This window comes from Lathamus discolor, chromosome 3, assembly GCF_037157495.1.
Source record: "Lathamus discolor isolate bLatDis1 chromosome 3, bLatDis1.hap1, whole genome shotgun sequence".
Taxonomy (NCBI): Eukaryota; Metazoa; Chordata; class Aves; order Psittaciformes; family Psittacidae; genus Lathamus; species Lathamus discolor.
In genome coordinates, this window is record NC_088886.1 from 128,723,617 (window position 1) to 128,740,119 (window position 16,503).

Below are 16,503 nucleotides of genomic sequence, written 5' to 3' on the forward strand. Positions count from 1 at the left end.
AGTGAGCCATGGGAAGGACATGGAACTGTATAAGAAGGATATAGAGCTGTTGGAGCAAGTCCAGAGGAGTGCCACGGGGATGATAAGAAGGCTTGAGCACCTCCCATAGAAGACAGGCTGAGAAAGTTGGGGCTGTTCTGCCTGGAGAAGAGAAGGGGGCCTACAAGGATGCTGGAGAGCGACTCTCAATGAGGGACTGTAGTGATAGGACAAGGGGCAATGGGTTTAAACTTAGAAGAGATTTAGGTTAGATATAAGGAAGGAATTCTTTACTGTAAGAGTGGTGGGGCACTGGAAGGAAGGGTGCTGAAGGAAGTAGTAAATACTCCATCCCTGGCAGTGTCCAAGGCCTGGCTGGACAGAGCTTTGGGCAACGCGATCTAGTGTGAGGTGTCCCTGCCCATGGCAGGGGGGTTGGAACTGGATGATCTTAAGGTGCTTTCCAACCCAAATCATTCTGTGATTCTGTGTGAGGGGCAGCAGGCAGAGACAGGCACCCTACAGCCACCAGCACAGCCCGAGACCACCCAAAAGCTTCCAAGCATTAGGAAACAATCCTTGATTTTGGCCATTCCCCTCCCCAAACTCTCTGCAGCTTCGCTCACCATCTCCACAGGAGCAGGGCAGCAGTGGAAGTCCCAGTAGAAGGGCAGTCCCGAGAGCTCGCTCTTCATGTGCAGACTGAGCCCGCTGGCAGTGCGGCGGCAGGAGAAGGAGGTGGTCGCATCCGGCTGCCCTGCCAGCAAGGGGCCCATCAGTCTGTACAAGTGGTCCAGAAAGGAGGACACCTGGACTGTCAGCCGCTTGTTCAGCTCCTGGGGAAAGGCAAGTTTAGGGGTACAGCAATGCCCTGGGAGCTTGGCATTGGGAAACAAACAGCAGAAACTCCAGCACAGAAGAAGCCAAACTACTTCTGCATGTCCCAGTGCTGCAAAAGTCATCCCTGGGCCTCAGCTTCCAGCCCTGTGACAGAATACTCCCCAGACAAGGTGTGAAGGCTCCCCTGCCCTGCCAGCCCAGGAAGGCCCAGGTGGTGGGCAGGGTGCGATGGTCTCCACTAGCGCATCTGCCCTGCATGCCACCACAAGTGTCCCAGCCTGGCTGAGAGTTGTCACAGCTCAGCTAACCTGCCAGTGCTGGGAGATGGCTGCCCCTGCATGCCCACCCCTCCTGCCAGCAGCTGCTCAGCACAGCGCTTTGTGGGCAGAGGGACATGGCAGACACGGGTGACCTCGGCACAGGGGGACAGGGGTTGGGGTAAGGGGATGGGGCATGGCCCCATGTGTTTTGGGGGCCGTGCTAAGAGGACATCCCATGGCAGTCTATGCCTCCTCTGAATGTGAGCAGGAGTCTCCCCATCCCTGGTGGGAAGGCAGGCTTTTTTCAAGCTCTTCCTATAGCACTGGGGAAACCAGCTGTTCATCCAGCCCACAAATGAAATGAGTATGCCAGCCTCAGCACGCAGCCCCAGCGAACATCTAGTTGCCCTGGGCATCTTAAAGAGCCTGACCCACTCTCCCAGGAGGAGGAGGGTGCTCGGCCATCCAGGGTAGCTGTGCTTGGGCAGAGCTGCCCAGGGACTTCCCAGGCCAGGTGGTTGCACCCGAGCCCTGTCAGATCCAACTGTCTTTGTGTCACCAAGCAGTCTGTGCTGGGATGTTAGCTGCTACAGGGAGAAAAGGAGGGCCTTGGACTTTCCAAACACTCACCTTGGACCTTTGTCCCACAGCCTCGGCATCTGCACTCTCATACCAGATGCTGCTGAGGTCGGAGATGAGCAGGATGTAGCCAGTATCCCTGAAGCACACTTTGGCAATAAAAGTGGACTCGCCAACACAAACAGAAGCCCAGGGCTGTGTCAGGAGGCTGCTTTCCAGCTCCTTGGAGCCCTCCATCTGCAAAAGAGCAATCATGTCTCTGCCTCACCCAAACGCAGGAAGACCCCAGGCCTTGGGGTGGCTTCACACAGACCCTTGGTCCCTGCCCACCCATTCATGATGCCAGCCTCACTTTGCAGCCCAGAGGTGAGAGTGCTCAGCCAGATCCAGTCACACACATCCCTACACATGCATGCGGCTCTGCTGGGGCAGGCATTTTGGGGAGCTCTTTGCAAGGCAAAGCTCACAATAAGCATCCCAAACGCACCAGCAGACGCACAGCAATGCACTTGCCGGCTCCCCAGCATTTTCCGGTGCTTGCTACCATTAATACGGCAAGACCTCTACATCCAAACTAACACTCAAGCTGCCGTGCTTGCACTGAGATGGGCAGGGGGATGCTGCAGCCCCCTCTTGCTTGGACATCCCATCCCCGCGCTCCACGTGAGCCACGGACAGTCCCCTGCGTGCATCAGCGCCGGCAGAGTGCCGGCAGCAGCGCTGGCTGCCCGCGAGCACTGCCGCTTCCCGCTCCTCCCTGTGTCGGGCTCTGTGCCTGCCCAGCCACTCGGGCCCGCAGTGATCCCAGCGTGCCCGCAGCACTGGTGCGCCGCGGAGTTACCCGGGGGCAAGAGGTGGCCCAGAGGCTGTCCGGGTGAGGGGCTCGCGGAGGCGAGCAGCGCCGGGCCGGAGGCGAGGGCGGGACTACAGCTCCCAGCATGCTGCTCTCTGCCGCGCGGCGCGCTGGGATGCGCACGCTGCGGGTCACCGGCATGGAATGGCCGCGGCTTCCTCAGAGCCCAGGGAGCGGCTGCTCCCCCGGCTGCTGGAAGGACGGGGACCTGAGCTGGCACGGCTTGGGCTTGGGCATGGGCATCTCCAGTTACCACAGCAGGTGCCGTGGCCAAGCGCTGGGGCTAAAACGCCTCACGACTTTGTTTTGTGCTTGCTGCTGTTGTGAAACATCCTGGTACAAGTGCCCAGCGGCGGACAGCCGGGAGAGGCAGCAGCAGCCAGGGGTCCGGTCCCTTGGCCCCCGGTTTATTCCTCAAGCAGCCATAGGGTGCCCATGCAGGCACGGCACAGGGCATGCACCCATGCCGCAGCTCTCCCAGGCTTCTGCTGGGACTTGGCTGCACCCCAGCGAGCCCCACATAGCTGGGGCTGCAGGTGCCTCTGCCTCCGTGCCCAGGGCCTGGATTCAGAGGACACCGCAGAGCAGCGCAGAGCCTGGCAGAGGCCGTGGACACGGCGCACTCCCAACCCTGCCAAGCTGAGCACGGCCCCATCCTTGCCCCGGGCACTGACACCCCCCAGCACCCATGTGCTGACTGTGATCCCCCACCTGCACCCCATGCACTGAGGCCGCCCACCCTGCACCCACAGACTGCCCCCCCTCCACACCCACGCACAGCCCCCGAGCTCCCCATTTGCACCCTCTTAAACCCCTGCCCTCAAACCTCTCCCTGCCGTGCAGGCTGCGGCCGCCCTCGGGGCGGGACCGGGGGAGGGTCATCCCGAAACATTTGCATCCCGAAGGGTTGTCAGGGTATGTGGGAGCAGGCAGGGGCTTTGGGGCGGAGAACCCAGGCAGGGTGCAGGGTGGATGGGGTTGCCTGGCCAGGTCAGGGTGCAGGAGGGTTTGGGGTACAGGATCCAGGCAGAGTGCTGGACCTAGTCATGCTTTGGGCACGGAGTGGAGGGCCAGATGGGTGCAGGGCCCAGGCAGGATGCTCCCATGAATAAGCTCCACCATCCCCCCAGCCCAAGTTTATCCTTCCTCTGAGCTTGCACCTAGGGCCAGCTTGCATCACCCAAAGGCTGCAAAACCCCGGCCCTTCCTGCCCCACTGCTGTGCATTTGCAGGCTGGTCCAGACTGGTGGTGGCAGCACGGGGCGTACCCGTGGACTCTGATCTGCTGTAAAGGCGGCAGCAGCGAGCAGGGCTGGTGCAGGCTCTGCTGTAGTCGGTGTAACCAGCCAGCGGTGGGAAACAATCCAGGAACCGAACTTAATCACGGGGGTCAAAGGCAACATGCCAATGCTGTTGTTTTTTCCCTGGAGAAATCCAGTGCTGGCAGTTAAATGGTGAGTGCTGCTGCGACCAACCCGCTGCAGGTGAAAAGGAGTTTACTGCTTCGGGGAGCTGACCTGAGCTGCACCCCCAGCCTGGGGCATGCTGGTGTACCAGGGCATTATTATAGATCTAGTGCCATGGGCATCAAGGGGCCATGGGCACAGCTGGGACACAGCAGGGAGGAGATGGAGAGCCAGCCCTTCCTGAGCATGGTGCCAGAGGTGAGCAGAACCCTTTGGGGATGGTCAAAGCACTGAGCACTTGAGCCCTTCCCCAGCCGTGTCCGCAGGCTGACGGCACCCACATCCCCAGCTGCAGTGGCACCAGATGGCTGTGGCCTCTGGGGTTGGAGTCCTCAGGCTACCAGAGGGAGGGCTGGCATCTCCCAGGCAAATCCTGGCTAGAAAGGAAATCCCTGGAGAGACCAAAGTCAGTTGAAGGTTTTTATACCTCACTCCCAAGCAAGGAAATGGGGTGTGTGCTGGGAGTGTGGAAGCACAAGTCCCTTCAGTCCATGTGGGCTTCAGAAACTAGGAGCAAAGTGGCTCACAAGCTGTCTTTGGGGCACAACGCTGGTCCACCATGAGGTATCTGCACTCTGCAGAGTCAGGCCACTGCGTCCATGCAGCCATAACCGTCTCACTCGTCCTCCTGGGTGGCTGTGGCTCCCCTGAGCCAGGTTTGGGGAGCAGGTGCGTCCCTTCCTCAGGGGCAGCGGCCCCCTCCTCAGTGGCACAGCCACCCTCCTCCTCGCCCTCCTTCTCCTCCTCTTCCTCACTCCTCGGGCAAAGGAAGCAGCAGGGGAAGGCTTTGCAGGAGGATGGCAGCAGCCTGCTCAGCCCAGGAGGGAGCCCATATGCCTGGCTGGCTTTGCCTCTCTCTCCATGGGCATGGCGGTTGCCTACCCCAGCTCTCCATGGCCCCAGCTCAAAGAGCAGCCCTCGCTCTTCCAGGGTTCCTGCAAGCACAGAGGTGAAGAGTGTGATGGGAGCCCCTTCCTCCAGCTGCACTGTCCCAACCTGCACCAGCCCCGGGACCCACAGCAGGGCTGCCTGCAGGCAGTCCCATGGCCAGATGCAGCCCTCAGAGCAGGGGCTCACACAGAGTACCTAGAGCAGCCCCTCACCTGAGACTGTGTTCTCCAGGAGAAACGACAAGGAGCCAGTTAAGACCACAGGTGCCATGAGCAGGGAAAGGAAGAGGAGATCCAGGGGCACCCAGCCTGCAGAGATGGTGCCAGAATCACCCAGGACATCCCAGTCCAAGAGGAAAAGGACCAGGAGCTGCCATGGCAGACCCAGGAGCTGCCTGCTGCCGTGAGCTGACCCAGCCTCCCAGGACATTGAAGTGTGGTCACCCCGCCACAGGGCCTGAGGCTTTGCCTTCCTTGGGGAATGTCCCTGCTACCTGTGGCCAGGTGAGCCAGAGCCGTGCCAAACCACCGCGGCACCAGGAGCGCCATGAACATGGCAAAGCCAACGATGAAGATGTTCCTCCCCGAGTCGATGTCCGCATACTGGAAGTAGGAGATCCCCGTGCCCACGGCTACGGCATAGGTGATGCAGAGTACTCCTCCTGCGGGGGGGCAGGAGTCAGGCAGTGCCAGGCACGCTGCAGGCACCACAGTGCAGGCGAACGGCGGGGTACCCACCATGAACAGCCAGCGGGATGCGGGTGAGGAGCCCCACCAGCCTCGGGGACATGCCCAGCACCACACACGCCAGCGCACTCACTTGCACCGAGAGGCGAGAGCCAGTCTGGTAGAAAGGACAGGAAAGTGAGGACAGGGAGCATTGCTCCCCACTCTTTCGTGTCCCCCCCCCCATCCTGCCGTACAGACCTGCCTTTCCCAGCGATGATCTAGTGACAGCCTGGGTGCTGCAGGTCACCCACCCCTCCTGCTCCATTGCCTCTCCATCCCTTGCCGACCCTTCTCCCAACCCCAGCCATACCTGGGTGAGGCCGGCAGCGCAGGCGTTGGCGATACTGGCGGCAGTGCCCCCCGGGGCACCCAGCAGCCCTGCCAGGAGGCTGCCCAGCCCCTCCGTGCAGAGCCCCCGGTTGCATGCGTCAGGGGGCAGCCGGGGGGCTCTCAGCAGCCTCCCGCACAGCACGTAGCAGCCCACCGAGTTCATGCTGCAGCCTATGGCCATGGCAATGCCCACTGCCAGTGCCCGGGGGGTGAGCAGAGGCCACCCCCATTCGCCTGCAGCAGGAGAAAGAATGGGTGATAGAGGCCCTGGCTGAAGGCTGATGGCTGCATGCAGCCTTGCTGGCCCCCACCTGCGTAGGGGATGCGGACCCAAGGGACATGGAAGGTGGTGTTGGCCCAGGATAGCTGGGCCATGGCCAGGTCGAGCGATTCCCAGGGGATGTGGAGATGGCTGAGGATAGCACAGAGGATGCAGACACCAGCAAATGAGAGTAGTACCTGCAAGGCAGCAAGGGGACACTGAGCAGAGCACCCTCCTCCCCTGCCTGCCCTGGCCAGCACCCCATCCATCTGCTGTGCCACAGACAGCAGGTCCTTGTCCTGTCACCTCTCCCAAAGAGCCATGCTACATCTCCCCTTACCCCTGCAGGGAGCATCCCAAGCTCTGCTGCTCCTATACCCTTGAGCAGAGGTCCTCTATGCTCCCCCAGCACCACCCACGCCCTGAGAGTTACACCAGGACTCCACCCCTGTCCCTGCTCTCAGCTCTGCTCCAGATAACCCCTACCTGACCCCACACCAAAGAACCGGGCTTAGAGATTAAACTGGGTGAAGCAGAGGGAGCCGGGGCATATAAATTTCGGTACCGAGAATGTGCGCAGGGTGGGCACAGATGGCTCCATGGAGCCCCTCCAAGGCTGGGGCCAGGCACAGAAGGGCAGGTGGCAAGACCCCAGGTGCTGGGAGAAGGTGACAGTAAGAAGCATGAGCCTAGGAGAGGGAGAACAGGTCACCAAGCAGCATCACGGTGATGGGGTGTGCACCATGTACTGTGCTGTGCACCATGTGCTGTGCACCATGAGGATGCCCCATTCGCATCTCCATGGTGAAGGGAAGCCCACATACAGCAGAGCTACCACCCAGTTAGTGGAGCAGAAGAAAGCAGCCTCCTTGTATGCAGACAGCCCGATGATGGAGAGGCTGGGGGCCAGGACCATGGGCCCACAGTGTTGGGCTGCCCACCCGCACACACCAGACACTCCCAGCACCAGCTGAACCAGCCCAGAGACCAGCACAGCTCCAGAGACCTGTGGGAGGAAATGATGGAATCCCTGCAGCAGGATGCATGGAGAGCAGACCAATGCTTTCCCTCGGACACACTCCCACTACCCCAGTAGTGTCACTTGTTCCCTGTGCTCTGCTCACCCCAGGCCCAAAGGAACACATGCACCCACGTACACCATGAACCCCACTGCCTTTGCACATCCCCTTGTGTCCCCACTGTTCATGACAATCCCCAGGAGGGCTGGGAAAGGGACTGGGCACGCAGGGATGCAGGTAACACCTGCGGCACGGGTGGAGCAGGACAGGGACTCCTGGCCCACTGCAGGAGCACCCACCTCTTGCAACGGGGCAGCCCAGCTCCCTGCAACAGCGCAATGTGGTGCATGGCATGCACTGGCCACAGCTGTGCCTGGAAGGGAGTTTTGCACGATGTGATGCACATGGACACTGGGCTTCTGGAGCCAGGTCCAAGAGCACACAGCGTGGGGGCTGCTGGCCAGAGAAGGGTCAGCATTCCCATCCCTATAAGCCCTGACCCTAGGGTGGCAGCCAGATGCACTCAGGGGTGAGTAGGGTGCTGTGCACCATCACCAGAGGAGCCAGCAGGCAGAGCCCTTTGCTACTCCTCATGCCCACCCCATGTGCTGGGCACACACCCTGGCACCGGCATGGCCCGGGTCCTGTGGGAGGAAGGCTCCAGGGCTGTGCTCACCGTTCCTGTCTATGCTGGCACCAAGAGACAGGTGGGAGCTCAGCACCATGGCAGGGACCAGGTACTCGAAGGATGGGATATGAACCAGTGGCAGCCTGAGGAAGGGGACAGCAAGGGTGCATTACAGAGGAAAGAGGGGACATGGCTATTTCCAAAGCCCTGCCTGCCATGGGAGTGAGGGATGGGAAGGGTAGGAGATGAGAATCCCAAAGCGGCAGGAGGTCATCCCATATCCCAAATGTGCTCTTAGCACAGCCCAAGCAGAGGTCAGGGGCTTTGCCAAAGCACACACCAAGCCCCTGCAAACCATGGGCAGCACAGGCACAGGATGGACAGGAGGAGCTGTGTGTGGTGCTGGAGCACAGCAGCAAGGAGCTGGAGGAAAAGCACAGAAGTTTTCCTAGAGGGATGTGTGACAGGAGGATGCAGTGATGGCAGGGAGAGGGATATCTGTGCAGAGATGCAGGACAAGGGGTTGTCCTGGTGCCCCTTCCCACCTCCAGCAAAGCCTGTCTTCCCACAGCCTAGTAGGGGGGCAGAGACATGCCCTGCCATGGCATCACCCTCCTCTTGGCAACAGCTCCGACTGCTTTGTCCCCCTTTCTCACCGGCTCCCCAGGGTGGTCTGCAGCACTGTGGAGACACCGCAGGCGAAGAGGCTGCGTGCCAGCAGCTCGCTGGTGGCCTGGCTGTGGGATGGCTCCTCGGGCAGGGTGGGCAGCAGGAGGAGGTGGAAGATGCAGAGCAAGGAGGCCTGCACAGCCAGGTGCTGTGCAGAGAAGAGAGGGGGTGGTCGCAACTTGCTGCAGCCTCCATTCTTGTCCCCCCAGGTGGATGCACACTCACCAACACCCCTGGCAGCATCCACCACTGTCTTCTCTGCACACCCTGGCCAGAGCCCCACGCACTCTTTGCCTGGCAGGATGCAACCCCTGCCCTGCCTCCTGCAGGGATCTCAGCCCTCTCCCCATTGTTCCCTCTCTGGCTGCTCACCACGGTCCTCCCTTACCTGAAGGGCTAAGCAACAGCTCAGCATCCAAGAGCACATCTTCTGCAGGGAGCAGGATGTGAGCACAGGGCTCCTGGCACCAGATGCTATGCAATGGCCCCCATTCATGCTCCTGCCTCCCCAACTCTGTTCCTGGCTTGCAGAGCAGAAGGGGTGGGCAGGGTCCCAACCCCCAAAGGATCCTCACAAGCCTCATGGGGCTGAACTTCCACCTTCTACAGGAACTGCCTCAGGGTTAGCCATTAACTTGAGTTGGTGAGTAACCTGCCCTTGCAGCTAGGAATGCAAGTGTCACCCTGGGTTGTCACAAGAGCCAGGACACCAGACAGTACCAACTGCCCACAGCCTAGGTCCCATCCCTGCCTTATGTGGTGCACAGAGCAGGGACTGACTGGGCCACAGAACAACCACCTCTTCCTTCATGTGCTTGGAGCATCCCTACCAGGAGCATCTTCCAGCTCCAGGATGCTGACTGTGCTTGTTCCTCCCCAGCACAGCACCCTCTGCCCTCCTGGCCCAGCCCTTCCCCACGATCAGACACAGCAGAGCATATTAGAGGCTCCCCACAGGTCCTGCCGTTTCCCTCTGCAGGCACGATGCCCATCCCGGGAGGGTCTCTGATGGGGATCTACCACGTCCCCCTTACTCCTAGGAGGAGGCCCCTGAACACTGACGCTGGACAAGTCTGCCAGAGACAAGCGCTGCCTGCTTGGCTGGGAGGGCTCCCAAGGGAGCACAGGCAGGACACTCATGTTGTTGTCACAGGGCAGCAGTGGCTGTGCCAGCAACCACAACAGTGACCCTGCCAAGCCCTTGTTGTTTGGGGCTCACTCATTAACTGGACAGACTTTGGAGAGCAAAGAGCAGTGGAGACCACACATTCCCCACATTCCCAAGCATGGGGAACCTCATCTCCCCCACTGCCCCTGCCTTCCCTAGGCATCAGACCTAATGTCCCCCCTGTCACCAAAGAGCCTGGTCCCTCTCGAGCCCTGTGGGACATGCTCACAGTGCTCCTGGGCTCACTGGCAGCACGTAGGATCTGCCCTGCACACCAGCAAGCACAGCTCCTCACCGCATGCTGCCAGCACCGAAGCAGCTCAGCAGGACAAGGACATACACAGCAAGAACTACTTTTATTGGAAGAGATTTGCATCTACAAAAGAGTGAAAAACAGGTGTAAAATCCACAGTAAAAAGAAGGGGCAAAATGAGCTGGGCTGGTCAGCAAGACAAGGTGCCTTCCCCCCGCCCCAAGGAGCGGTCAGGCACTGTTTGCTTACAGCCACTGAGAGCTGAGGTTTGGGATGGGGTCACACAGCACCCCAGTTTCAAAATACCCAACACAAGCAGGATAAGGAAGATCAGCCTTAACTGCACCCCACTATCTCCAAGCCCAGTTGGGCACAGCCACATCACAGTCCCCTCTTGGTGTGACCCTTGCACCGCCCAAGAAGTGGCCTGGCAGACCCCAGGGGCAATTGCTGCTATGGCTAGCCTGCTCGGGCCACTCCCTCCTCCTTCAACCTCCTTTCCCCCAATCCGGGCATCCTAACTCCTCCTGGGGCACCCTGCCCCCTGGGGTCACTGCCCCAGCCCCTCCACCCAGCACACAGCCCCAGCATCCTACATCCCACACGCCACCTCTGCCCAGCACCAAGGGCCACCGACTGGCTCTAGAAAGAGGTACAATAACCTCCCTTGCTCTAGCACCCCAGTCCAAGGGCACCCATTTCTAACCTCCAACTAACAGGTTCCCACCCTAGCACCCCAACAGCAAACCAGCTCTGCCCCAACATGTCCCAGCAGCCCCCAAAGTGAAGGACACCTCTGCTCTGTGAGGAGAACACACAAATGCTGGTTTGGAAGTAACGCAGGGGCCTTCAGCCCCATGCAGCCCCAGGGATGAGGGGTCCCAAAGTGCAAGGAAGTGAGTTGTGCCACACTAGGAGGGAAGGGGGAAGGGGGGCTGCTGGCCCGTGCTCCTAGCTGGGAAAAATGAAGCTCTTGATTCTACTGAGATCCATGGCAGTGTGCAAGGAGCACTGCCTCAGCCCCAGGGGGTCCAGCCAGTCCTTGCGGCTGGGGGCTGCATCCCATGTGGGGCCTCCACTGGCTGAGCAGGCGTGGCAATGGAGCGCTGGAGGAACTGGGAGCATGGCAAGTCTGAAGGGGCCAGGCTGGCTCGGGGCTGCAGCAGAGGTGGTATGGTTCAATCTCTCACAGGCAGTGGGTACTCTCTGGAAGGGGCCTTGCAGGGGGCTCCTGTGTTGGGCTAGATCAGGTGCCTTTGGGTAGGACAGAGCCGTCATCACGCTGCCCCACAGGTAGAGCGCAGTCGCCGTGACCCCCCCTCGACGCGGCTCCTCGGTTGTCTTGTTCTCCCCTGGGCAGTGGGTGCTGCTAGCTGGAGAGATGTCAGGCAACTCAGGCTGGGGCTGGTCAGGGGCTGGGGCTGGCTGGGGATCCAGCTGGCAGCTGCTCTCCTCGGGGAAGAGCGCAGGCCGGGGGGCTGCAGGGCCAATGTTCCTCACGCATATGGACCGGTGCACCATGGTGACAGAGGCAAAGACAGCAGCAAACCCAGTCAGGTACACCACGCCCAGGAGGCAGGCCAGCTGCAGAGAAGACAACGGTTAGACCAGACCCTGCAGCAACACCCACAGCCCTCTGTGACCCAGCAGCTGTGACGGCAAACAGCACCACCAATGCTGGGTGCTGGTAACAGCAGGTGGCTCACAGCCTGTTCAAAGCAGGGCTTAAATACCACAAACCACAGCACTTCAGCTAAAATCCTAACAGTTCCTGTTTAAATCCCCAGTCAGCACCTAGTTCTCACTATGACCTTGCACCATGACTTGTGGGGCTGCAGTCCAGCACAAGACACGGGCTAACCCAGCACCAGGCTCCAGTGCCTCAGGCAGCACAGCTGCAAATCAGAATCTTCTGACTTCTGACAGCTTCTCTTTTCAACATGGCACAAACCAAGCTGCTGCTCCCAGTGTGAAAGAGGGTTCTGCTCCAAACCCATGGGTCCCATGTCCTTGCAAGTAGCTGCTGTTTCATGTTCTTACCTTCACCACTTGCTGGTAGAACTGGCCCAGCACATGCTGCCACACGGACTGCTCCATGAGGACACACAGATCCGTGTATGTGAACCAGCCACGCCACATGCCCTGCTTTTCTGCCACACTGCAGGAAAAAAAGGGAATGGTGGATGTGGCACAGACCTTCATCAGCAAAGAAGCTTCAGGCTAGGCAGGCTTGGAGAAGACCCTGCTCAGGGTCTGCAGAAGGGAGCTGCAGAGCCTAGCAAAGGCTCACAGGTACCCCAACCTCTTATTTCACTGCAGCAAGGCCAGCTCTGAGCAGGGGCAGAGCCAGGGCTGCAACGTATATGAAAGACTCGCCTTCACCCCCCTACACCTACCGTCCTTCCAGCCAGCTCAGCACTTCAAACAGCTCCCGGGGATCTGTGTAGAGACTCCAGTCCTGTGGGGATAGCAGCGAACAGTCAGGGCAGTCAGGACAGGCCACCCAGCACCCAGACACATCCTTCTATTACTTCATGGGAGTACAATGCCAGCCACAGTGAGAGCCCCACTTACAATGGCGCTCAGGAAGTTCATCTCCAGTGTGTTCATGGTCTGGACATCCACCTTCCCTGCTGCTCCCCATTCGTCGTTGAACACCTCCTCCTCCTCACCCTCATCATACAGGTACTTACTGGCAACCATCTAAAAGCAGCACAAAGGATAGGATCTCAGTCCCTCCTGTACTCTTCCTGTCCTCTCTTCAACCCAATTACCCCCCAGCCTACACCACTCACCATGGAGATCAGGAAGAGGTCTGAAGATGAGATCTGCTGAAGGTATTCGGGGTTCCGGTGCCGGAGTCTCTCAATGTAAACCAGTGCCAGCATCATGGAGCAGGGAGAGATGCAAGCTTCCCTGTGCCACAGGGCAAGAAACAACACAAAGGTTACCATGTGCTACAAACATCCCAGCCACCACAGCACAACTTGGCTGCTCCCTCCCCATGTAGGTAGCAGAGAGGTTTAGTAAATATACAGCTAGATACACCCCAGCCTTGCCAGCTTCATGCTGGCTGTCCCGAGCTGCAGCATAGGATGGGGATGCAGCGTGGAAAACAGCAAGCCCTGGCTCCTCTTCCCAGGCACAGGAAGCTCCAAACTGAGCAGCCCTGCCTGCAGCCCTACAAGGGCTTGGCTGCCCAGAGCAGATACCGGGCTCAGACCTGGCTACCCAGTGAGCTACAGATCCAGCCAGTACACACTCCCAGTAACGAGCACACCCCAGAGAGCAGGAGCAACCTGAAGCAGGCCTGGCTGTGTCAGGAAGCCACTGTGCCTGCTGTCCTTGCCACCTGCCGCCAGCTTCTCTGACACTCATCAGGCTTAAGCACAAGTCAATGCTGGCCCAGGGCGACCAGGTGAGACCGGAGCTCCCAGTTCTGACACAGGACAGGAAGGGACAGGTTTTGCTTCTTACCGAGATACATGAGACACGTATTTCTTCTGGAGTCTGCGGATAGGGCTGGGAGCCACTTTCTGCAGCAACTCCACAGCAATATCTAGGACAGAAAATGAAACAAAGGGGGTTTAGACCCATATGACACAGTTCACTCACACCTTTCCCCTTCACCTCACATGCCTTTTGAGTCTTGGGGTTTGCTCAGCCCCTCAAGTTTAAATTCAAGTATGAAGGTAGGACAGACCTCATCAGAAGGCAGGGATGATGGAGGAGCAAACAAATGGGCAGTAGAGCCAGACCAAAGCAGGAAGAGGATGTGAGTGTCCAAAGCCCAGCAGCAGTGCCAGATCAGCATGACTGTGTCATGGGGAGATACTGGCAGTCAGTGCAGAGGCTATCACCCTCCCCTCACCCCGCATGATCTCAGGCAGCCTTTTCAGAGGCTTTCCAGGTCCTGATCTAGGACATCTTCCCAGTCCTTTGATCCCCGTCAACCAGCATCCTCCTCCTCCAGAACTCATCAGCATGATCCAGCTTCTGCCACACCACAGCTCCCCTCGAGATGATGACGGACAACATATCAATGTGAGCAGGAGCCTGAAGGTACTGAGCAGGGTATGGAAGCAGCAATACAGTGGAACTGCAGCTCATCTCAGCCTTCTGCCATGCTCACAGGTATGCCTCAGCATTCAAGCACTGGAAAAGGCCAGAGATTGATGGATGCTGGCAGATCACTTCAGCAGCTCCCGTCTCACTTCTCGATGCAATAGGACCAGCTGGGTGCATCCCAAACAACACTAGTCTGGTGCTTGGCAAAAAGTATTTGACAGGCAACTCCAGCTCCATTTTGCTGCCAAGCCCTTGTCTGACAGAGTCATGAAGAGAGCTTGTCTCAGCAGCCCCGAGCTTCCAGCTCCCAGGGGAAGCATCATCATACCTCTTCTCTCCCTATCCCTCCTTTCCACATGTTTTCAGTAAATAAGAGAATGGGTGCAGTCCCACTGGAATTATTTGCCCAACAGCAGCCACCAGGCCCAAAACCCATGCTACTCTAAGGGACCTCTCCAGGTAATTCAAAGTACATCACTACTAAGATCCACAGTTAGGCTGACACAGCTCCCAGCCTCCTGCACTGCTGATGCTCTCTCTGCCCTACTCAGCCACCCTTGTGCCACTGCATCAGCCACCAGAGAGGCAGCAGCAATGCTCCGACTGATAGAAGGTACATGAGGCCCTGCCCCAGGCTATGCCCCAATGTAAAACCCAATTCTTCAGCCCATGGATCCAACCCATGACAGCATGTCCTGCCCTAGAGGGCACACAGAGCAGATGATGAGTGTTCCCAGTCTCACAGCCACGGCACACCAAGGGTGGTTATGGTTTGTCCTTTCCAGTAGGAACAAATTCACTTCTCAATGTCCCTCCTCAGCAAGCCCTATACTACCTCCTGTGACCATAACCAGTGCCAAAGATGTTTTCCAGTTCCTTCTGCTACTCTGGGCTCTCCCCACAATCACCTCTATCTTGTTTGAAGAGCAGTGCCATAAACTCACCATGTAGCAGTGGCACAGCTGTACAAGGACAGATGTCATCACCCTAGGCTCTGCTTTTTGACAGTGGCTGATAGCAGATGGCAAAGGAAGGCTGTAAGAGCAGATAAGCCTGCAGAGATACTCTCTGTGAGTCACACTTGCCCCAGCTGACGGAGGGAGGCATTTCCTGGGTGCAAGGTAGTCTTTATAGTTAATAGCTCTCAACAGTCTTCCATGAATGCGCCCTTTGAACTTCCAACACCAGTTCCTGTGGAACAGTCCCAGCTTGCACCTGGGTGTGACACCAGCACCAGGGACGAGCCACTCGCCTCCCTTGTACTGCCCGTGTCTGAACTCGTGACTCCCAGCAGCACCCAGGCACCTGCCCTGCCGTGCCACCATGCAGCCAGCAGCCCCCTGCTCACCAAGGTACATCACATGCAGCCCCTTGGTGACTTCGGACTGCTTTGCCAGCATGCAGCTAAAGGGAACACTAACATGACCACACTGTGAAGGCCCTCTATCAAACCACTGCTTGCCTTTGACCGCTCCTCTCCAGCATCACCTGCACCAGCTCCTCAACCCAACCATATCCTTCTGCTCCCTCAGACACTCCTGAATCAACAGGGAACAAAACAAAACCCACAGGAAGAAAGGGCATGATCCAGACAAACACAGAGCAGTATGCGTCACCTTGGTGCTCACAACTAGAGGTTAAATGCACTCTGCAGAGTACAGAAAGTTGTCCAAGACACTTCTCATCAGGTACAGGGACACAGCCTTCACTGCCAAGGAATTCATAAGCAACCTAAAGGTCTCTACCCTCTGCACACCCGCCAGGTGCCAAAAACGCAGGAGTGGGCCAGACAGGGCAATAAAGCAGACAGCAGGAGCCATGAGGCTCTGGCAGCCTTCCCACTGAGCTGCGCGGAGAAAGGGAGGCTGGGCAGGGGTGGGATTTGGCACTGGGAGGGAGCGGGTGACTTGTTGGTCTCAGCCCCTGGGTAACTTCCAATCCCCTTGACTCAGCATTCCCATACGGGGGCACTAAGCAACCCACCTGCCACAGGGCTGGAGAGATTATCCAGGCTGCAGTCTTTATCCCAGCCATAATAGAGCCGCTTCCGCACTCTCTCGCTCAGCTGCTGGTGCCTGGGCAGGAACTACGGGCAGAGAAGGGTTACGTGAAAAACGCCCCGACCACTCCCCACGGCAGGCTATGGGCCCCGCGGGGCAAGGGGCCGGCAGGGCCCCCGGGCACTCATCCCGAGCGCGGGGTGCGCGGTCACAGGGGGCTCTTCAGGGCCAGGGACTCAAGCCCCGGTTTAAGGTGCTGCGGGAGCACCCCCAGGGCTGCAGGGCCAGGGCCGGGGCCGGGACTCACCGTGAACTCCTGGAACCCGCTCAGGGAGAAGGTGCCCTCCTCGTCCAGCAGCAGCGCGTCCAGCTCCATCCCGCCCGACCCTGGCGGTGCCGGGTGCGCCGCGAAGCCGCGCCCAGTGACCGGAGCGGAGGCGCCGCCAGGCCCAGCCCCGTCCCCGCTTCCTGTTCCGGGGCGCGGGGCGTGGCCTGTCGCCACCTCCCCGG

At 59.1% G+C, this 16,503-nt stretch overlaps 3 protein-coding genes across 5 annotated transcripts in view; all 3 read right to left on the reverse strand.

The window, feature by feature from the left end:
- Window positions 1-2,598, reverse strand: part of NHEJ1 (non-homologous end joining factor 1) — a 44,124-nt gene extending 41,526 nt beyond the window's left edge. Inside the window, exons 1-3 of one of the 3 annotated variants that reach the window (XM_065671614.1) lie at window positions 2,238-2,330; window positions 1,710-1,895; window positions 606-815 (exon numbers count right to left, since the gene is read on the reverse strand). In XM_065671614.1, the coding sequence (XP_065527686.1) occupies window positions 606-815; window positions 1,710-1,895; window positions 2,238-2,303 (462 nt within the window). In that variant the 5' untranslated portion in view covers window positions 2,304-2,330. Of the gene's footprint in view, window positions 1-605; window positions 816-1,709; window positions 1,896-2,237; window positions 2,331-2,499 lie in introns of those variants that run through there. The other 2 variants (XM_065671612.1, XM_065671613.1) reach the window with 2 other exon arrangements.
- A 1,785-nt stretch (window positions 2,599-4,383) lies between these two features.
- On the reverse strand, window positions 4,384-9,085 carry SLC23A3 (solute carrier family 23 member 3). The gene is made up of 12 exons (XM_065672861.1): window positions 8,893-9,085; window positions 8,492-8,652; window positions 7,884-7,978; window positions 7,507-7,580; window positions 7,013-7,194; window positions 6,754-6,877; window positions 6,238-6,385; window positions 5,907-6,160; window positions 5,606-5,711; window positions 5,362-5,529; window positions 5,081-5,176; window positions 4,384-4,912 (listed from the first exon to the last, which is right to left on the reverse strand). Exons 1-12 carry the CDS (start codon window positions 8,998-9,000, stop codon window positions 4,485-4,487), a joined length of 1,944 nt encoding a protein of 647 aa, XP_065528933.1. The 5' UTR covers window positions 9,001-9,085; the 3' UTR covers window positions 4,384-4,484.
- Window positions 9,086-10,009: 924 nt separating this feature from the next.
- Window positions 10,010-16,479, reverse strand: CNPPD1 (cyclin Pas1/PHO80 domain containing 1). Its single transcript, XM_065671619.1, has 8 exons — window positions 16,301-16,479; window positions 15,977-16,079; window positions 13,403-13,484; window positions 12,721-12,841; window positions 12,500-12,628; window positions 12,322-12,383; window positions 11,966-12,083; window positions 10,010-11,509 (listed from the first exon to the last, which is right to left on the reverse strand). Exons 1-8 carry the CDS (start codon window positions 16,367-16,369, stop codon window positions 10,877-10,879), a joined length of 1,317 nt encoding a protein of 438 aa, XP_065527691.1. The 5' UTR covers window positions 16,370-16,479; the 3' UTR covers window positions 10,010-10,876.
- Window positions 16,480-16,503: the final 24 nt, after the last annotated feature.